Source organism: Micrasema longulum, unplaced genomic scaffold (genome assembly GCF_059751315.1).
Source record: "Micrasema longulum isolate JH-2025_06_02 unplaced genomic scaffold, ASM5975131v1 h1tg000335l, whole genome shotgun sequence".
Taxonomy (NCBI): Eukaryota; Metazoa; Arthropoda; class Insecta; order Trichoptera; family Brachycentridae; genus Micrasema; species Micrasema longulum.
The window spans coordinates 366250-390136 of NW_028277539.1; the positions used below are offsets into that span (position 1 = coordinate 366250).

Here is a 23887-nt window from a genome sequence, read left to right on the forward strand (position 1 = left end):
TGTTGTATGTTGTCAATGTGTGGCCAAATCCCACCTTACTGAGGAAAGAAATGCAACTTATATTGTAACTTAATATGAGCATCGATTTTTATTTGAATCACAAATTATGCCGTAGCAATAATGTATTTTAAAATATTTAATTTAATTGATAAAATGTTCAAAACACTTTCTTGGTATATTAACACTGGCTTTTTAATATATCATAACGGCATCGGCAATATCTGTTAAGCGAACTTTATTTTTAAAAATTATTTTTAATTTCTCAATAAGATTATACATTTTTTTTTAACAAAATATGCTTAAATATTTTTTCAAAATAAAATAAAGCCATTTTCCTTTTTGTTATCAAAAAAAAAATTGTTAAAAAAGATCCATCATCAAAAGGTACACCATTTTATTTATCTCCTAAACAATTTTGAAAATGTTACTTAACAGATATTACATGGAAATAGGATGGTTTCTGTTTAGTTTTACAATACATTTTATTTTTTTAACTCGAGACCTTATTTTAAAATTAATTTCATTTATCTAGATATATATACTCGAGTAATAGTTTCCACATGGAGGTTGTAATTCGGTCTCGCGTATATTTGTGTATAATATTTATAGTTCGGAGTTGATCCAACCACCATATTGTTACCCACATCATATTAAATCCTTTATCCTACGCATATTGTAAAAATAATATTTATTTATGATATAGTAGCCACATACAAATATTACTGCCATAGTTAAGCCGTCGCTTTCGATCGATGTTTTATTTTATTTTAAGACAAAAATTGTGGTTTCGAAAGCAGTTTGATTGTCATCCGGGATGAGAAATGTATAAATAACAAGATATTTTTAATGCTCAGCGTGGTGCAACAATGGAATCGTCATAAACAAAGTTCATCAACAAATGTAATAATGCACTCAAATATTATCTAAATTTAAAAATTCTTATCACTTTTTTCATTTTCCCTTGAATATAATTCATTTAAAAAATATTTAAAAAAGCACTATTTAAAATCAGAAATAAATAATTTATTCCTCGGCACCTATTATGGGATACAATAAATTCAACACTGTAATTTTATATTTATAAATGCACACTTTGTTCAAACGTGTTTTATCCACTTTATCAATATAAAATGAATAATAGTATCTATATTTTCTTCAATGAGATGGATAGGAAGTTAACAAATTAGAACAAACAATAAATATATTATGTAAAACTAATGGATTTATTCAATAAAAAAAGTAAGTATTATGACAAAATGGGGACTGTGTTGTGGGTTTTATCCAAAGTATTTTTTGCTTTTTTATATTGTATGTAATTTTCAATTTTAAATAACGAATAAGAATGTTTTATGGTTATTCCGCAGGATGAAATTGTATTATTTTTGAAACAATATTTCTCTAACTTTGATTGGATTTTAAATGCGAAATTCAACTCATCGCAGTATTACAGTGTAATTCCCAATAATGGCCGGAGATGTATCACTATAACATAACGCAGATATTCCCCAGTAAAGTCTTAGTAAGCTACAATCCTCATGTACATTTGGAATAAATTAAGTAATACGTTTATGGTGTGTGATAAGTTTTTTTGCCTGAATAATTTAAGTAAAAAAAAATATATGTAAATAATATTAAACAATTATATTAACTATAGATTATATTACATATAGATGGGAATGTAATTTCGTCTCTATACATTTTTAGATGTTGCTAATATGACAGGTGTCTATCTATGGTTATAATTAATAATGCGAAATAAAATTACTTTTGAGTTGTGAGAGGAACAGAACGAGTATAATGTTATGTCATTTTTCCATAACGGGTATTCTTTCTTAATATTTTATTTTAGCCGAGTTCTCACTTCATTGTTTTTCCATTTCAAAGTTTAGGTTTCTGTATATTCTCGATTTGCTATGCTTTTTTAACTTTTAACCTGATTTTTTTAGTGTGGCAATACATTAATGGCTTACAATGTTATCATAAGGTCAACATCGAATTATTGATAAAATATTCTATAGTCTTTGGATATGAATACATATTGTAAAACATAACTACTACTTGCTTAATACAGAGGTAGGGTGTTTTTTAATTCATATATATTATCTTCTATTCAGGTAATAAGAATTGTCACAATAAAATGTGGAAGTTCAGTGGTTATTTTATATTTTTAAGTATCGTTAGCGCTATGATTTTTATAAATTTTGAAATTACTCGAACGGTGACGTCACAAGTTCTAGTCGGAGAGTTCGGCTGATTGGTGAGTTGGCTTCCCGGAAATCTATTACAAAATTCTATCATTGGTTGATTCGGAAGAACTTGTGACGTAACTCAAAGTAGTTTTTTTTTTTTAATATTAATTTTTTCATGCATTTTCGAGATACTTTGCCCTACAATTAAATGCTCTAATTTTAACCGCACGTGAGAAAACATCTTTTATATATAAATTCCCGTAGCACTGAACTTCCTCATTAATTAATCAATTTATCAAAACCATAAACAATATTTTAGAAATACATACGTTTGTAAAAAAGATGCTTTTGAAATCTAAAAACTTCATAGAAAATATTGGCATTGCAACAATAACAGTATATTATGCTGTCTGTTCTAAATTTATGTGAAACACTGAAAAGATAAAAACACATTTTACTTCTTGAACAGTCAAATCCCTTCTTTTAGTTATTTTTATTTTAAACCCGTTGACAAGCTTCTAGATTATTTTTTTAAAAGGTAAATTAATCAACTTTATGCTATCAAATTTAATGTTTTGATAAACCACATGTGATAGCATATGAAATGAAAAATTAATATTATTTACTTATTATTTAACTCTGAAGACAGAACTCGGAATTAAGTATTTATATTTTTTTGTTTAATTTGATTTCAAAGATTGGTGATATTTGTTTATTTGATTCAGTTGATTGTATAAAAGTATATATTATATTCTTTTGAACTGACTGCAATGAATGTTGAGTTTTATATTTAATTTGTAGAATTGGATATCTGTTTGAAGTTGTTGGTAATGTAACGACTGTATCTAAATGCATATATAGTTATTATTTTAATAGAGTGTTAATTAATTCAGCGTCATTCATTATGATTGTTTTGTGTTATTATGTTTATAACATGTAACTGATAGATAGTGTTAATGACTCCATTTTTTATGAGAAAATTACTTCATTTGTATCATATTTTTTTCATTGCAATTATTTTTAGTCTGAGAATAAAAAGAAATGAAATGTAATTCTGATTTTTATTTAAACCAAATAATTGTTGCCACGCAATAAAAATATACCAGCTGTACACCCGTAGGAGAAACCAATTTTTCATTTTATTACATACATATTTATTGTATGGGAATGATGCAACATGAGCTTAAAAAATGAAAACCAAACCTTACTTTTAATCATTTTTTGGAGTTTGTCCAAATCTTTTTAGACAAGCACTCTGGACTCAACCCTAAATAATTAATCACTGTAAAATCTCTATATTAAAACAATGAAGCAGGTTTCATCTAGGCATTAGTTATAAAAGAAAGACGTGATATTTCTGCATGTTTTTCCACCAGTTAATTCGTAGCATAATGAGGAAGTTCAGTGCTCTGGAAAATTGGATACAAAAATGTTTTATGCATGCGGTAAAAATTGGGGCATTTAATTAGACGGCGAAGTTTCGCAAAAACGTATGAAAAAATAATAAAAATAATTTTTAGAAAAAAATAAAAAAATATGTATATATTTTTGGCACAAAAATAATAACAATAATCAACAAATAAAAAACAAACTTCCTTATTACTAAAAGCAAAACTAAAATAAAAACAGCACGGATTGTAGTAGTTGTCTATTTACAGTTTAACAGTCCAAATTAACAATAATATCTTATCTAGAATGCAATGCTTACTAAAATTAATCATAAAATATATTTTAGATGTATAAAAGTAATCTAAAAATTACATAACTTAATAATTTGATGTTTAATTCATACTGTTTGAATGAATCGAACCAAAATGAAACCAAACGACAATATGATTATTTGGAGTACATAACTATAATCAGTAATTAACTGATTATTATCGTTTAATTAACCGTATACGTACAACGAAAATTGAATATCCTAATAAATGTGCTAATGTCCTTATAACAAATAGTGTGATTTACTTATGTTCTTATGCTAGTTAGTTAGAAAACAATATTCTCGATGGAAGAAACTTCACCTTAAGATATGATTTAATGAAGAATTAATAACCTTTTGGGTTTCAAAAAAACACGTTCATTTTAATTCTGTAGAAATTCAACAGCAAAATATTCATTTGTATAAATCACATTTTTCACATTGCTTTTAAAACTTTAGAGGAAACATTTAATTTTAGTTATATACATATTTGTTGAACTCAAAATAGATTTATCATACAAATATGCAGATGATATTATTATGTATTTAGATATACATATTATTATTTACACAAGTAGCAATTCATAAATAAAGTTATGATAATAATTGAAAAGAACAATATGATATGATAATAATTCAGAGGTACTGCCATTGTAACAAAAATGAGGTTTATAATCGACCTTACTCTATGTATTCAAAATGTAATACAGAAAAAATGTTTCAGATTTACAAAATATTTTGTGGATTTATTAAAATATTCAGATTATTATAGAAAATGCGCTGTGTCATAGAAAAATACTCGAATGATAAAAATCAATATTATTATCTATTACTAGTTTTTACTAATTAAATTTACTTAAGTGTATTTTCCACATTTCAGGAACTAGGTTGAAGCATGATGACTTTACATAAATAATACTTTTTTTATACATCGAGACCAATTTACGTCATTGGACAGGATTACTCGCAAAATCATGATTTATAAATTAATTAAAAGTTTTAAAAAATAAATTATGGTACCCTTTCGACACTCAAATTCAAGCAAGATGTATAAAGTAGTCGAGGCAGAAAAATCTGGAAAAACCAAAATAGTTTAATAAAAAAATCATATATACGTCAATATCGAGAAAACATATATTTATATTCAAAATTTATATATTTTTTTAAAAAATAAAACAAAAAAAAGATTTTTGAAATAATTTTCTGTACTCAATAATTGTTTTCAAAATCTTAATATCGAAATGTAAAACATGTTTTATTTATCTAGGATATGGCTGACATTTACTACGTCAACATATTTCATCAGAGTACAGGACAGTTGTGATTTGAACAAATCTAGGTCTATATATATATTGTGTTCATCATATGGAGTTGTGACACATCTTTAATTAAAATATGATCATAGTACACTCCCTCTGAAATGTGAAATAAAATAAACACACTTCTATAAATACATTTTCGAGGCATAAAAAAAAAAACAAACAAAAGTTTACTTTTCTATACCCTCGTATTATATGCAAATGATCCAATTGAATTACTGAACAATCCTAACAAAGGTAGTCTTTACTTATAAAAATGTATATATTATGTCATTCTATCGAATCGATATTATTAAACTTTATTGAATATATATTATGGTAAATAAATAAGTCATGCGATTTTCAGAATAAAAAAAAAAAATCATCATTATCATCATTTATTATATTTTTTAATTGAATGACAACTAGTGCTTTTTAAAAATTAGCAAAATGACTTTATGTTGAAAAAATAAAAAACATATACAACTGACTCTAATAAAACTAGTAAATATTTTCAAATAATGGGAAAATATAAAAAGCTTGAAAACAGCAAAAAGTGTCCATTGAAATTTCATACGCATATTCCCATTTTCGTAATTGTAAATTGTTATCAAATAAAACATATTTACACTAATTTATAATTACAGGGCAAGAAATAATAGAACATCAATTTGAAATATGTAATACCAATAAAATGAGTGCAAAAATTGTTATAATGTGTGGTCAATGCCAAAATCATGAGTCTACATATTTTATTTTTAAGATAAAAAAAGTTTCAAATAATAAAAAAAATTACCAATAAATCCCATTCATATAAAGAATAATAAAACACTTTGTAATATATTTCAAATATTAATCCGGAAAGTAAATGCTGAAACAATAAACAATATAGCAGTCATTTGTCATAGAATTTAGAATTGGTTTTATAAATGAATTAAACCGAGAATGCAGTTCCACGATATTGCCATTTGCACTACAATATACAGAAGCAGATAAATTGATATCTGAATATAAAAATTAATTTTATATTTTCCCATTTATGATTTTAATACACATAATTTGATGCATTCTATGTATATATTTTCTTCAGAATTGAATTACGCATCTTAAATTGTCAAGGTTTGTTTATATAAAATTATTTTTAGATTAATCAGAGGAAAATATACATAAATGATAGCGAGCGAACACAGTATAAGGCGGTAAATATTTTTAAAAGTAATTTATAAACTGTGAATCATTATTTTTTCTTGATTAACATTTTTTTTGAAGTGTGAGAATCAGTGGAATGTTTAAATATTTAATAATATTTACTTTCGATAAATTCAAATAACTGTTTTGAAGGCCTTCAAAGGTTACGAATATTTTTCTTGCACTTTAATGCCAAAAGGCTCGTTAACAATCATTTTTGCAACGGGTGTATACGGACCGTTGTCCGTTGGGACAGTTTTGTATGGACAAGTATGAAGAAACGGATCGTCGACAAGGATTCGCGTTTCTGACCGGCCCGTTTTCATGGCATAAAACGATGAGAACAAATACCTTTACATTTTAATTCCAAAAGTTATTTGAGAAATCCAATAAAAATACAAGTGAGTAAGTAAGCAAGCGAGAATTATTGAAACAGCATTCAAACAAAATTACAAGTAATATGCGCAATTAAAAATTGCTTAAGTAGTTTGAGTACACATTTGTAATTTATTCAAATAAGTGGAATATACATCTTTAAGTAGGTAGATTTATTTATTTTTCAAAACTATTAAGTGTTAAAACACTATCACCATTTGTTATGTTATGAAAGTCAACATTAAACATAAAAAAACAAGACTTGATTTTCTTTGAAACATTCAAAGTTGGCTCTTGTAGAAAAATCAAGAGATCATAATAATTATAATTTGGTCTTTATGTACAAGTGTAACAACTCAATTTAGTTTAAAAATCATTCAATATTCATTAATTTAAATTTTATGACATAATAGCAATCGCTTCGTAATAATTATCCAAAGTAAACCATCTTTAGTAAGATTGTCTTTATTCGAGATATTGTGATCCCTTTAAATTTGCCCGTTCGAGACGAGCCCGTTTGCAAAAAATATACATGATTATGGCTGCACATTAAAAATACACATGGATTTATAATCAGAAATTTAAGCTCACTCCAATATATTTATTACATCCATATATTCAACTAACAATGCTAAATGTATTTGCTGAATTATTGCAATAAAACAATTTGCTAGATAAAAATGATAGTGTTTAACTGATGTTAAATTTCACTAAAGGCCGCATTACAAAGAGTTACTATAGGAATAAACATTTGGTATTAACGCTAAAGGATAAATACATCGATTACGTTTGTTTAAAACTTATCTGCAATAAAATAAGCCATCTCACAATACACATATATACATTCAGCACCATTAGATTTGGCCTCCACGATACATATGTCATTTCGCGCTCCGTAATTCAATTAAAAGAATGTTTGGTATTCACTAAATAATCCTCCGAATCCTTAGCTCCGAGATAATTTAACACAGTAGCGATGTCATATTCTTCATGCGCCGCGCGGTTGGAAACTTTCTGTACTGTGTTTAACGTTAATTTCATATAATTTGTCTCACTGCTGATATCACTATATCTCTAGATTTGTAACTTGCTTGTTGAGTTGAGTTCGTCCGTGTAAAGATCGAGACCACGTTTCGTTGAAATCAATTCCCCGACAGGTGACGCCATCCGTTTATAGAACAACAGTTAAATATTTGATATTGCATAACACGCAGCAACTAAATTGTTAGCTTGATTTGAAAATAAAGTTTTTTGTGACCTCCGAGATAAAAATCCCACTGGCCAATTGTGTGAAAACATTGACCATCAATGGCAATAGTTGGCCATTAATATAATCACAAGTTGACTATAGATTTCATCACTATGGGCAATATTAAAACCAATTTGACCATTAATCTCATTGCTTTGGCCAAAATCTAGACAAAGTTAACATTGATTTCATCAGTGGGCATTGATTACATCGTATTTGCCGATCAGTGTTGGCCAGTAATTTTGACCGATATTGAGGAGTCGACCATTGTTTTTAGATAATATCTAGACAAAGTTTATCTCTATCTATGTGTTGCTCATAATTATCATCACAAGTTGACCATTGATCTCATTGCCTCGGACAATACCTGGATGTATTCGATCATAGATTTAATTACCCGATTTAATTGGCGATTTTGAACATTGACTTTATCAGTGGCCAGTATTAAGAATAAGTTGGCCGTTGATTTTAGATAAAATTGATCACTATCCAGGAGTTGGCCGATATCTAAGGCGAGTTGACCATTGAGTTTATCTCCGATCCGAGGTCACGACGGGTGGATTCAGAACCAGAATGGCCAGTTAATGTAGTTCTTCTGGTAGGTGGCGGGCGACCGGCGGGGGTAGGGCCGCAGTCAGCAGCCGGGGCCGGCGCCCGGCGGAGGCATGGCGGGTCAGTCCAGCGTGATAGGCGGGTTGTGTGCGGCCAGGCGGGCCCTCTTGGTCTGCTGTTGCAGGCCCCCCCCGTCCTCCAGGAGGCTGCCGTCATAGTACATGTAGTCGGGGAGCAGTTTCTCCAGCTGCTGGTCGAAGAACTCTTCTAATCGCTTAGCGTCCTTGTATACCACCGATTCCGGCTATAAAATTATTTAGATTATGAGTTAGATCAAGCATTTACGCTATAGTTTTAAATATTAACAGATACGAAGGGCACAGGGTGAGGAGGGGATAGTCACAATTTGTAAAATCATCAGAAAATCCCACTTTTTAGCCTGTAAGCATATTTCAAATCGTGTTTTAACCGGTGCAATACCCTTGATTAGCGGGTATAATAAATAAATGGAATAAAACACAGGATTTTGAAAAATGTATTGTAATTAATTTGTTTTGACAAAATGATGGACTTTCCTCCTTTACTTTTACACTTCATATATTATTATTTATGGATTCTTGAAACTCGCATAAAGGGCTTAGTTTCGTTTTGTATGTGTCTAAGTATTACCGGTAATTTTCTATTGTTCTAACTATTTGACTTACCATTTTTACTTATCGAAAATAACTGAAAAATGAAAATCTAGTGATGGGAGAGCACGTTTCAAACCTTGGACCTTTGTCCAAGTCCAGTCAGAAACACTCCTACGAAACCACAAACCAGTTCATATGAAATATTTAAGCATTCATTTTGCTTTTGCCTTATTGTTTACATAGATCCCATCACAATATATCTACACAGGTTGCAGTGACATCGGGAGTAAAGAAATAGAATACTATGTGAATTCTGTATTTGACACTTACATACTACCACTCGTCACTCCATTTCTCCGTAGGGATAGGCAGAGAGAATGGACTGCCACGCTCGTCTACCCTGAAATGTTCCTAGCTTCTTCCACATTCATAAATCTGGTCGTACATGCTTTTCGGTTGTGTCTCCTTTTGATTAGACTATACTAGATCAGACTTGAGATTTTGGTTTGTCTGATCGTGCCATGTCTTTCTCGGTCGTCCTCTGTCCTCATTCGTCCTCGTCTTAATTATGCTTATTGTAAAAGTAAAAAAAAAAAATATATTTTAATCTCAGAGTAATAAGGCACTAGTGCTGTAGAGCAGCCCATACGAACAAAAATTATTCTTGGATTATCAATCACGAAGATAGCTATATTTTACAGCAAAACGATGGGCTGTAGGTACTCAGGTCCAGAATCGCAAGCGTAAACTGAAACCGTCCATTACACATTTGTTGTTAACCAAACCAAAAATTTGCAATGCTTTTGTTTTATGCAATAGAGTGAAATGCCGTCTACAGCTGTGGCACCTTATTACTTTGAGATTTTGGCACATTTACACGTTCTACAACATTTTTTTCGACTTACGGGATTATAGGTGTAGGCATTGGAGAACATGAGGCGACAGTCGGCGATCATCTGTGATATGTGCGTGTACTGGTGTGGACTTCCGGGCTGTAATTTCAGGCGTATCGTGTCGAGGGCCATCGGACTCCGGATCTTGGTGTGATAATCTATGTTCTGAAATCGTGACAAGGAATAAATGAGACGTAGTTACAAAACCAGAAACGGATGAAGTTTCAAAATAATTTTAAAAATATTATAAGTGCAATCACTATATAGCTGGCCCTAAGCAACAGCGAGTTATCTCTGAAGAACATATTCTGAGATAGTCTGACTTTGAGGTATGCTAAGGGTTTGACTAAATTAAATTATTTGGATTAGATTATGAATTATATATTTTCACATAGGTTAGCTATCTAACTTCAATATTTTATTATTTTAAAACATTCATTTATGAGCATATCTGCATGTGTATCTCAAAATTGGACATTTGGGTTTATCTCACTGTTGCTTTGGGCTAGCGATATTTCCTTCTTTATAATGTTTTTTTTATTTTTGAAAGAAATATTTGCACTGTAAAATATTTTTAGTTGGGGTACAGTGGGATTCGAACCTCAGATCTCTGATCCCCAAGTCCGCGACACTAACCACGGGACCACAACCCTGTTTTCCATCTCCGATATATTGTTAATCAGGGGGTGAAATCCAGTTTTTGTCAACAAGCTACTAAATATTTCAGCATAAAGACACATCCAGCTGTGTGTTACCTCCTCGGGCACCGGTTCCCGGAAGTGCAGGCTGGTCTCGTACTGGCAGTAGAGCTCCAGGACGATGCGCTCGATGAGCTTCTGGTGGCGCGGGCCGAGGCCGCTCGAGCGCTTGTCTCCCGGGGAGACGGGGATGTCCGCAAAGTTCACGCACAGCAGACACTGCCAGCTCTCCGTTTCGCTGCAAATATATTCAAACGTTTAAACTCATATACAGCAGTGGAGAGCGGTGAGTTTTTTCGATAAGTAAGCTGCGAACATTCACAGACATCAAAAAATGTTCTTGCGAGGACTCAACCTCAACCCTCCTTGCCAGAAAACAAAAGCTCTACTAACGCAAGAAATGCATAAAATATTATAATTGAAGTAAAAAAAAATTTTTAAAAATATGGTAATCTGCGAATAATCGCTTATAAGGACAATTCGCCCATGAAGTGACCATCAAGAATTCTAGTGATGAATTCATTGGACATCAAAATCTAGTTAGAATCAATAGGATCAGACTGGCTCGCGACTTTGCAAATTCTACTACCTTTAAATCCTTAAAAGCTTTACAGAACCATACTAACCCAGGAAGACCATATTTACACTAACAGGTACTTCACCAATCTACCCAGTGCAAAGGAACTCTTAAACACGAAGAGTATTTTATTTTTAATTTAACTAAAAATTTTGCTAGTGTCAAGCAACACTACAAAAATTCAAAGAAGCATTTCATGAGCAGCAGAACGTATCTCTATGTATCTAATTAGATTAAAACTAGACATGTCTTTATAAAATTTAATGAAAACAATAAATAATAAAATTTCTAAGATTTTCTCGGCCGTTAAGATGCAAGTTTATTTAGTTTCAAGGAGTTTTTTTAAGAAAACAAAATATTTTCAACGTTTTGTAAATAACTCACTATTAGAAAATGGGAATCAAGTTGGGGTAGAGTGGAGTTCGAACCCCGGACCTCTGATCAGTGAGTCCGCAACACTAGCCATGGGACCACAACCCGATTATTGTGCCATGTGTCATTCGCACTCATTGCCAACGCTTTGGATCACATTGCAGTATCCGTCATTAACATGATGAAAAAAATCTCTATTTGAAACTATGTTCTTACAGAATGGTGCGAATATTGGTGATTATACATTAGAATGACTCACTCTGGCAGTTTATCAATGGTGGGTATGTGGCAGTACTGATGGAAGACCTTGGGACACTTGTCGCAGCACATGAGCTCTCCACCGTCCATACAGACTGCGCACCAGTCCTCGTTAGGGTCGGCAGCTCCTGTCTCTGTTCCCGTACCTGCAGCTGGTTTTTCTGAAAGAACAAATATAATTTCAACCAATTTACAACAACCGTGTAAAAAGTAAGTATTCAAGGTGACATTAAGACCCAAGACAAAAACTAGCTGACTGCCGACACTAGATATTTTATGAATTTACGCAATCCCGGGTCCCCCTTTTATATTAATAAAAAAAATACAATTTAAATCGAAGTGCGTCTAGTTTGTCTCCGAACGGACAAATAAATTAATGTACTGTTAGAATTATTTTTAAATGCCACGGTGTGCCGTGAGTCACTCTTACTTATCATAAAAAGTATAGTCGAAAACTCTCATCCAAAATTCGGATTTCATACACAGAATTGTATTTTTCACCCGCCAAGACACGGGCAGAGAAACATATCTTAAAAACAAACAAACCTGCGGAGAGCGAGTTGAGGGGCATGGGTGTGGTGTCATCAGTGCTACTGTGCACTAGGGGAGAGGTCCCCTTGGTCCCCGTACTGCCCCTCCCGGAGGACCCCCCGCCCGCTGAGTTCTCGGCCAATACCTGCGTAAGGAGATCCACATCATCACGCTACAAGTCTTTTAAAAATACAAAACTTTGGAATTTTCATAATTTCATTTGTAAAACTTACAAGGCCCTTTATTGAATGAGGAATTCCAGCCCAACCCGGAATTAAATTTTAAAAATGTTTTCGTGTACACGTGAATATTTAAAAATTTTGGAGTAGGATGAAATATCTCAAAAACGCACGCAAAAATAAATAAAAAATGTTAAAAATAGTATTCATTTTAAAATCGTAAATAATGACGCCACTCCTTATATCCACGTGTAGTATTTCCGGTTTCCGCTTTAAAGCCCCCGCACCTTGTAAGGAACGTTTTGACCATAGAAAAAAAAAAAGAGTATAATTTGTGATTGAAAAGTTTTGACATTTCAACAGCGTTGCCGTCGGCGAATAATTCGATTACGATCTACGACCTGAAATCCGGCAAATAATACTTTGTTGACATTTCAACCAGAGATTATGTCAACTTTCTAGGTTTTTCTAAATCGAAACGTTCGTAAAAACAACCATAACATAGAAATGAGCAAATTACGATCAACTAAATGAAGTAATCAAAGCAATATTCCATAGATTCTTGTCAGTTTTGTTATTGGCTGGAGAAATATAACTTACCGCGGTCAGTAAAAGTAAGAACACCAACCGTTTCATGACGTCACTACTGAAAAGTGACACACTGATTACAGTCATTTGGTGCGGTATTTGATAAATGTAACTTTAAAAAATTATATCTTTGTAAATAAAGCACAAAAAAAAAAAATTTGCTTGGTTAAATAGTACGCTAATAGAAAAAAAATATTAGAAAAGTGGAATTCTTCATTCTGAATTTCTTTTTCTTGTCAATTTTTTTATATTTATCAATACATAAATTTCCTATAGGGTCAAGGTGCCGACAGTGGACTGTAAAATAGATTATAAAACCGTATAATTTACGTGTAAAATTTTTGTACTTAAAAATATTAGATCTTTTTCTTAACGTAACACGACGTTACAGCACCGTTTCCAGAGTGATTTTTTAGTACAGTCTCTTAAGAGTTAAAACCCTCATCATTGTCGGAAAGCGTGTGAACGACGCAGAGCATAAAAACCCATAAAAAATACATTTGCAGGAATAATAGAGTGCGTTAAGTTAGTATACTGTGGTTACCTGTACCCCATTGCTATCTAGTTTGGCGATGGTCGCTATGAGGTCGCTCACGGAGTCTTGGCAGAACTTGTCCAGGCTATGGGTCACAGATTCAGTAGCATTCATGCCCTGTTGACAGAAAAACACATTTAATCTTTTATAAAATTACTTAATCAAACTGCGGATAAATACTATCCTCTCAGTTTTGTCAAAAGACAGCAATTCGCATACTTAGTCACATATTCCGTGGGGAAAAATATGCCCTTCTACAGCTCAGTGGAAGGGAAGATAGAGGGTAGACGGGATGTAAAAGAGCATCATGGCTCAGGATTCTCCGGCAGTGGTTTGGAATACCAGACGCAGCAATGCTCATCAGAATGGCCCAGGATCGAGAGGACTTTCAAGTGACGGTCGACAACCTTGATTTGTAGAGCAATTAATACATCTAGCACTTCTGCGACACTCGTGTGATTTTAAAGAATGTCAAACGTTGGAAGTGAGGAACTGGAGAGGAAGGGCAGCAGACCGGCAAGAGTGGAGGAGACTCCTGGATTCAGCCAAGACCCACCCAGGGCTGTCGAGCTTATTTATTTATTTAACTTTTTGTACATAATGTTATTTGTACATTGGCGGGCTTATTGGCAAATGGCAATTTCTTCCAACCAACCAATAAAATAAAAGTTTTATTTTTATAATTCAAGTTACAGAACATATTAAACAGAAAAAAAATTATTAAAAAGTTTAAAATATATAAAAATAGAAATAAACGTATTTGTTCATAAATTACCTTAAATCAAAACTATTACTCAATGGGAAAAAGGACAGAAGAGGAAAGAGGAAAGAGGAAAGAGGAAAGGAGGAGAGATTAAGGAAGAGAAAGGAGATGTTTTTTCAGACGTGATTTAAACAGAGATAATGTAGTAACATCTTTGATGGTGGATGGGAGATGATTCCACAGTCGAGCCGCATGGACACCATATGAGTTAGAGAAGAAAGAGGAATTGTGGATGGGTATTAAGAGGGTGTTTTGAGAATTAGAACGAAGAGGTAAACCATGAACTGATAAGCGTTGAAATTTTTCACGCAGGTATATAGGAGCGTTAGGACTATGAAGTACATTGAACAAAAGTGAGAGGGAGTGATAGTCTCTCCGCTGTCTAATTTTGATGATGATGATGACGAAACTAGTTACGACCTGAGAAATTCGACTTTAATTTTTTACTAAATCCCTTATATCAGCTTAATAACACACCTAATTATAATGTCCTGTCATTATTAAATTCTTGCAATAAAAAATATCTCAAATAATAATATTCGTAAAACATGTTTAGAGAAACACCTTAAAAAAAACTTTACTAAATCCCCTATTATTTCACAGCCTATAAATAGGTTTATCATCACTATTGGTGCATAGGGTAAAGTCACCATGAACTCCAAATCAGAGGTCCAAGGTTCGAATCCTGCTCTATTACATTTGATTCCCATTTTGTGTCACGGTTGATTACGACTATTTGAAAATTTTAAAAATGGACACAAATTTTTATTTTTTAACAGTGTGAAAATATAAAAAAACACACTGCATTACAATCACTTATTACATGTAAAGCGATCAGTTGAAGTTGATGAAATATTGCGTGTCAACCCCGTCAGGAATCGAGCCCACAACCTCGTGCATAGTAAGCTAATGTGAACAATCATTCAATTAAAAAAAACACTTAATAAAATTACAATAATGATAAAAACATTGTTTTACATTTATTTTTTTAGTGTGACAAACATGCACAAAAGTATTTTAAAAATATAAGTTAATAAATGTAATTTTAAAAACAGGAAACAAAGACACAAAAATTACACTGAGTGAAATGTTCAAATAATTATTACAAAGGATTGTTGTATATTGAAATATTTATAATAATAAGTACAGTTAATTTAGTTCAATCCAGATGCATTCGTCATACAAACATAAACATAAAATTCATGATTTAAACACACAAAATATTCAAGTTATTACCATAAATCCACTATGAACTGTAAATAATAGTTTTATAGCCAAAATATCTTAACCAACAATAGCCCCATACACTTCTGAACATTTTTGGGCAGCTATTGATTTAGAAAATAAATAATAAATGTTCAATAAAAAAAATACTGCAAAAATAACCAAATTAGTAATCAAACTAATTTTGTGGTTTTCCGTGTAAATTATATAACTACGCATTTAATTTGTGTAAGATCAGTTAAATTTTAAAATTTATATGCCGACCGGTTTCAGAACATTTTATTTTAAGGCTCGACAAAGGAACAGGTATATTAATTTTATTTTAGTGATTTTAGACAAACTGAATTCATTTCAAATTACATCAGTTTATCTCCTGTAAAAATTACAATGTTGGTTAAGATAAATGGGCTGTTATAACCATCGATATAGACTAAGGAAATAGTTTATTGCAAATAACAAAGTAAAAATAATTCTAATTTGTATTTGATGGATATACATAACAGTCCCTATCGATAATTTTACCACCAGCTTATAATTTTTTCATAATGCACATTGATACATTTTTTGAAATTTATTTAATGATGACTAGCTAAAGTCGAGCATTCATATTTTAACCCACGGAGGCACTTCTTGTGGACCATTGGACAATCCTCCAGATGAGGATCAATTATAATTAATTATTAGTGCAATGCACATTAAAGTTTGCAACAATCGTCAAACATGATGCAATGTAATTTTTAAAATACATATATATATATATAAATTGCATTAGATGTACAAACATGCTCCAATCAAACTGTAAATATACAACCACTATTTTTTTAAAAAAACATGTCCATCGGTTTCAGAACACAAGCCGATTCTTTGTCAAGCCTCACATGCATTTACCTAAAGTAATCTTATTTTTATTTATTTTTTATTTTATTAACATGCACGGCAAAATTGCCTTTTACAAAACGTATAATATTAACATATTTGGTATAATTATTTTTTTAATAAAAACATACATTACTAAGATTTAGAAACAAAAAATAAACCTAAAATAATATAACACATTCAGTAGAAGTTTAAAAGAATTAAAAATAAATGTAAAAATCCAATTAAATAATAAAATATTTGAAAGGGTAAATATAACAGGAAAATCATAAAGCACTGTTTCATATAAGTTATACTAAAGGCTTAATTACCATTCACCATCTTTGAAAAAGTTCAATAGGTTTGATCTATAAGAACAATATCCTACACTAAATATATCCGATACGTGGGTGGGGTACGGTATCGGATATCTTGTTTGAATAATAATAATCTTCATTGGTTAAGTGTGTATACATTTACATAATATGTACATATTAGTTTTTCATTTATCTAAGTAGATGAAAAAAAAAAGAAAAGAAAGGAATCAAGAAAAAATTGTCTGCTTATGGACAGTGAAAGCTGAGGATTCTTACATAAAAGCGAACATACTATTTTAGAGAAGGAATTAGTTTAGCAAGCGCAGTATTGGTTTTAATTAGAGATGCGCCGAGTGCAAGTTTTACAGAGTTACCGAGTACGAGTTTTACTCGGTTTGATGTTTGCCAAACCGAATACTCGGGCGAATAACTCGGTTCAATCAATTAAATGTTTTGTTTGGAGCGCGAAAACAGGTTTAAACAGGTCGCAGGTGCATCCGGCACGCGGCACTTCAGCTCCCGCTCTGTCTCGGCTAATCGGTGGCTTGTTATTTTACAACAAAATAGCATTCGTTGTGCATCAAATTTTATAAATAATTGATAAAAATTATTCCTCGTGTACAGAAATTGTTGACCGCAAAAGATTGCGAATTTGTAAATTTTACGACGAGATTGAAGAAGATAAAACCAAAGTGAAATGTTCCTTGTGCAATTCTTTGATTTCACAAAGTGGTGTTGGATGTAATGCTTCTACGACGGCGATGTTAAACCATATTAAAATTGAACACAAAGAAGAGTCAAAAGATTTGCAGAATGAACCTCTATCCGAAAGATTCTAAAATCGCGAGGCGGCTGCTTCAACTTCATCGTCGGAATCGAATGCGACAAAGGTGCAACAAAGCCTTCAGGAGTCATTTGCGGCAAAGTGGGACATAAATGAAAGGAAACGATTGCTATTGACAACGAACCGATTTCCATGGTGGAAGATAATGGGTTTCGAAGATTAATGAATGTCGTAACGTTTTCATTATATTTCCCAAAATATTATATTACTTTAGTTAAACCGAGTATACTCTTCATTTAAACTGAGTTATTCGGCCGAGTACAAGTAATAAAGGAGTATTCGGCCCATCACTAGCTTTAATTGATCTCTATTTTCTTTATTCATACTGAAAAATTATGATTTTGTTGAATATCATCATTATAAAGATGTGACATGTTAAAATAGTTACAGTCTACATTATTATAAAAACCTTGTTATTAGTATTAGATGTTTTACTCTCTTAGAAGAACACAACCATAGTTTCGGCAGAGCACTCCTCCCATCGACGGGTTGAAACTCCTTTGACTGAGTTTTATATCACCCGTCGATGGGAGGAGTGCTCTCCCGATACTTTATTTGGGTTCTTCTTAGAGAATAAAATGAGAAACACCAATAAGGAAGTTTTCATTTTTATAATAATTTATAATGAAGTGTTACGAAGTGAATTCAATTAATAATATTAGGTAATGTCGATCTTCAATAAATTTTTGCTTATGTGTAAGTGACGGAATAATATTCTATTGTGTAATTCTTTTTTTTTCTTTCATTTTTGATCAAAATCATTTTGTAAAAAAATAATAAAATTAAAAATAATTTTAATCATCATTAAAAACAATATCTCTCAATTTTTTTTTATAACTTAGGTATGTAGCGTTACTTTTTTACAAACTATTTTTTTTTTTTTTTTTTTTTTATTCCACATGCTCCTTTTGGGAGCAGACATGGGAAAGAAGGTTTTTAATTTAAAATAAAGTGGAAACAATGATAATTTGAAACACAAACAAAATTTGTATGTTTACTTGGTTCAACGATAGACACTAACACATTAACATAGGCTTATTAATCATTTGAACGCTCTGTATGTACCTGCAAATTTTGCACTAATCTTGATAGGTTTTTAGATATTTGTACCTTATTGGATGTTTTTTTAGTTGTTATACTTGCCGAAGTTTAGGACAGCATTGTCACATCCATAATCCGAAATGTATACTGCAGTACTGGCCGAAATTTCAAAAACAACCCAGTAAAAAGTCTAAAAAATAACTTCTTGACAAAGGAACAAGTTGTGTTCTGAAATTAGTCAGCGTTAGAAGATATTAAAGTGATTTCAAAGTAGATTTAAATTATTGACTTAGACCTCTTCTGCCAAAATATTTTTTTTAAGGTTTAAACTTAATACTTTATCCTGCAATCTATTTCATTCACCTTTCTACCAGTGATATATGTTTAATTTATTTACTTAGTTATTGTACATGATTATTGCACATGCGTTTGTATCATCATGCAGTTTCTATTTTTCTTTTAAACATTTTAGGTATGACATTATAGTCAGATTAAAAAGTTACGCTTATTTTATATTGGGTCATGTAATTTATATTACAAATATAAAAAACATGCATTGTTTTCATATTTATATCTTTTGTTCTTTAAACTAAATTTCTGAAATAAATACAAATATATAACTTGCAATTTTCGTATATTTGTGTTCAATTCTTTTGCTTTAAACTAGTGTAAGGGAAATTATAACCGTAATCTTTGAATTTTAAATAATAATTTTCTTACTTTATTTTTTAAAAAAACAACTACACAGATTTTGTTTTTTGTGGTTAAAAAAATTACCCGTGGAAATTATGTTTGTATATCCGCATGCACATTATTAAAATATTCCATTGGTTTAGAATTGTCTAGAAAAGAATCCTTTTATTTATTATAGTGTAAATATAGTCAACAGAAAACACAAGTAAAGGACAAATAATCATAAATGATATTTTCATTTATAATGGTTTTCTTGATAGATATGTACTACCAATATTATCATTTTAATAAACTCTAAAGAAAATAGTTTTTTTAAAGTAGTTGATGACATCTATTAATAATTTATTGGTCACAGAAATTTAATATTTCTTTTTTTCATAAAAACTTTTGGCATATTCCAGCATTTTAAATGACCATAAAAGTCATGTATGATAAATATTATTATTATTTTTAAATTATTATTTATAAGATAACATTTGCAGCATCAAGTTGTGTTGTTTAAATTAGATTGTATTGTAAATTGTGATCCTGAGAATGATGATCAATGAGGAAGTTCAGTGCAAAGGGAAATTGAATATAAAAAATAAAAAAAGAGTATTTAATTGTGCAGTGAAGTTTGAAAATGTATGAAAAAATTTATAAAAATGATTTTAATAAAAATTGACTACTTTGAACAACGTCACTAGTTCTCTGAAATCAACCAATGGACAAAGTGTTGTGATACATTTCCGGTTACCGGGAAGCCAACCCACCAATCAGGACAACTGACTGTAGAGAACTCGCAAAATCACAAAACTTTGTTTTATCAACACTACAATTTTTTTATTTTTTTTAATTTGGATTAGTTTGATAGTCCATTAACAAATATATATATATTTTTTAAACTACTGAATGTCTTCATTGCCAAATAAGCTATTTAAAAGGACTTCTCACATCCCACTCACACATTACGTTTAACTTTATTCACCGTCTATTGCGTTAAATAAAATTTTGTTTTGTATGTCCATGCATTTGTCCATCATCCAGTCAGAGAGCATGGAAAAGCATTTATGTAAAATTTTCCAGGAACATGTGGAACTAAGGGTTTCTTTAGCCATTTTTCCACCTCATTAGACACATGAATTAATTTTTATAAATGTCATATGCTTATGTTATGGAGAAATAGACAACAATAAAAAAATTCTGAAAAACTTATAAGCCGACCAGGAAGCTGAAGTTTTACTAAATTTGATTTGTCTATTTTTATTGAACGAGATAATTTTGTAAAATTCCATATCAAATGAGGAATAAGATAAGTATTTATCACTCATTTGAAAATATTTTCATGAGGCAAATTAGTAAAAATAAAACATTACAAAGGCTGGAAGTATGTATGTGTCTGAATCGAGGTGCTGAGAGCCATAGGAGCTTAAGTGACATCAATTTAATCCGAGTATGCAATTAGATGAACCAAATCATACATTTTAAGCCACACCAATTCAAGCGCCAATATTTAAGTTAGAAACTAAATAAACAAGAAAATCTGAATGGCTTCATTAAATTTCATAAAAGAATTATGCCAGAGAAACATAACCGCCAAATTTGTATGAGCTGTCAGTTTACATAATTTATTTCCTTTTCATTTATGTGAAAAAAAAAATCGAAACATTGACATTAATCATTCTAAGTCACTTTTTATAAAAAAATAAGCCATAAATGTTTAGAAGCCATTTTGCAAAAAACTCTTTAAGTGGCGCTTAGGTTCCTCTGGCTCTCAACGCCTCATTTCATCTTATCAAGTTCCTAATTTGAATTATATATATCCCTTCCAAATAAAAAAATTTGGTGTTTCATGAGCTGGAGAATCCATTATTCTTTCAGATGATGAACTCTTTTCTTGGTGATGGTATTATGTGCGATTTTCATTTGTTGCAGTTATTTTATTTTAAAATATATAGTTTTAGGAATAATCGAGCAATCTAGAGTGAACTATTAGTGAAATTCAAGTGTTCCATTATACTAACTAGTTAATGGAGCATTACTTAAAGTGCTTAAAGAAATGAGAAATGATTGTTCTAATGAAAGATGGCATATGTAATTGGTTATAATTATTTATTGTAACGATTTATACATAATAATATACAACTGTAAATATACATCTTTAATATAATATCACAATTTTATAATTTACATAACACTAAATGAGCACGAGTTACTGTGGCGAAAATTAACGAAAGCATAAAGTCTAATTACAATACATTGAATAAAACCGTACATAATAAGCATTTAGGGGTGAGCTAAACCTAGAATGATTCTTAAACAAGGTGCGTAGACCCTCCCCTAACCGAAAAAACATTTTGTAATTTCATTTTATAATAAGTCGTAACATTTAAATTGTCATTGCCAATCATCAGTCAAGTCTCAAAAATATGGTTTATTATTTATTCCCTAAAATAATGTGAAAATATATTCAACACAAAAACTTAATCAAATAAAGGTGTCATTATACAAAAGTTACAAATTTGGCCAATGAAAACATCGAACTGAAAGTTCGGGTAGTATTGTCAGTTCTGTGGCTTGGATATAAAATGGCAAACGTCAGTTTTTTTTTTCTTGCCAACATTTTGAAAAGGGTCAATGTCAATTAACAAAAAAAAAACATATTTAACTATTTTATATACATACGTGGTCATGTTTATTTACTAATATTTGTTTCAAACAGATAAAACAGTTCATTATAATGCTACAAAATTACTTTTACTAATATTGCGATTTACGACACCGCCCCTTTTAGATCCAAGCCACAGAGTTGTCAGATAATTTGGATTTCAATAAAAAATACTTATCCCGCTGGTGGGTTACAATAGATCCATTAATAAAGCCACCTTTTAGAACGCTGTAAGTTTTCTAAAATAGATATATTGATTAAAATATGCTTTATAAGTTATTATGATTTCTGGAGATACCTAATTTTAGGGCCATTTTCCGTCATAAAAAGCTGCGATAGAAAACGGGAAACAAGTCACGGTAGAGTGGGATTCGAACCTTGGAAACCTCCGAATTTGGAGTCAACGACACTACCAAGGGACCACAACTCGTCTCAAAGCCTTGCATTTGCATTGAGAGTTTTAATTGAATATAGAAAAATATAATACAATGTATGATATGAATCATCGTGATCATCAAACAAGGACAGATCTGTATTTTATTAAGTTTTAATTAGAGCTGCATTAAGTTAATTTCTAATTATTTGTTCGTCATAAATTGTGATGAGACAAAATTTGGGCTCTTACAAATGTCAAATGGCCCTCACAGTCTTAAAACTCATTGTACAGGAGTTAAAAAATGTACAATGAGTTACATGAAGAAATAGAAAGCCTTTAAATATTTTTAAATAAAATGACCCAGAATAAAATAATTGTACACTTTAGTTAGTTTCATTTTTAGCTTAACTTTATGTTTTTTATTAAAGCCTTTTACAAGATGACCAATACTAATTTTATTAATATTGTTTCATAATATGTACATGATTTTCTCTAGCCAAAGGAGCAGAATATTTGTGGGAAAAGGAATCAAAGTGCTGATAAATATAAAATTATTGTATGTGTGACAACTTTTTAAGCAGATTTTAATGAGTTGCAGTTTTTGTTTCTATGCTTCGATTGACCTTTCTATATATATAAGCACGTTTTATATGTCGTCGATCGTCCAGTTCATTAATTAGACATTTCCAAATTAAAAGTTAAAAACAAAACACTATTTAAATACATAGTCAATAATAAAAATCTGTATTTTATATAGGGTTCATTGGCAAAACGTCCGCTTTATTAGTAAGACATTTAGGAATGTTTTTTTTAATGACCCAAGCAACCAATGAGGTATAATTAAATAGACACACGACAAACGAGTAGTCAATGGGATTGGTGGGTAATTGCATTCCTCTCTTTTATTTTCCAACTGGCGATTGTAGTGGAAAAAGATGTCGCCTGTGACATCAGTAAACTGACATTATTGTACGAATCGCTGGCTTGCAGGCATTCTACAACATCGTTTGACATGATCGGATTAGTATGTAAGAACGACAAACAGTTTTTTTTTTGTTCACGACGTTCAAAAGTTGGACCTCATGCAATGAGGAAGTTCAGTGCTATGGAAAATAGTATATAAAAAGAATATTCTTACTTTCGGAAAAAAATAGAGCATTAAATTGTATGGCGAAGTTTCTTGAAAACATATGAAAAAAATAATCAAAATGAACTACTTTGAAGGACATCACTAGTTCATCAAATCAACTTATGATAGAGTAATGCGGTAGATTTCCACTTTCCGGGAAGCCAACTCACCAAGCAGCAGAACTC

General features: G+C 30.9%; 1 protein-coding gene across 2 annotated transcripts in view; it reads right to left on the minus strand.

Moving 5' to 3' along the window:
- Positions 1 to 7198: 7198 nt before the first annotated feature.
- LOC148282357 (E3 ubiquitin-protein ligase TRIM33-like) overlaps positions 7199 to 23887 on the minus strand; it is a 76658-nt gene continuing 59969 nt past the window's right edge. For both annotated transcript variants that reach the window (XM_088225209.1, XM_088225208.1), the window contains 6 exons: positions 13823 to 13930; positions 12527 to 12656; positions 11982 to 12141; positions 10831 to 11011; positions 10088 to 10240; positions 7199 to 8854 (listed from right to left, as the gene is read on the minus strand). In XM_088225209.1, the coding sequence (XP_088081335.1) occupies positions 8672 to 8854; positions 10088 to 10240; positions 10831 to 11011; positions 11982 to 12141; positions 12527 to 12656; positions 13823 to 13930 (915 nt within the window). In that variant the 3' untranslated portion in view covers positions 7199 to 8671. The remainder of the gene's footprint in view (positions 8855 to 10087; positions 10241 to 10830; positions 11012 to 11981; positions 12142 to 12526; positions 12657 to 13822; positions 13931 to 23887) is intronic.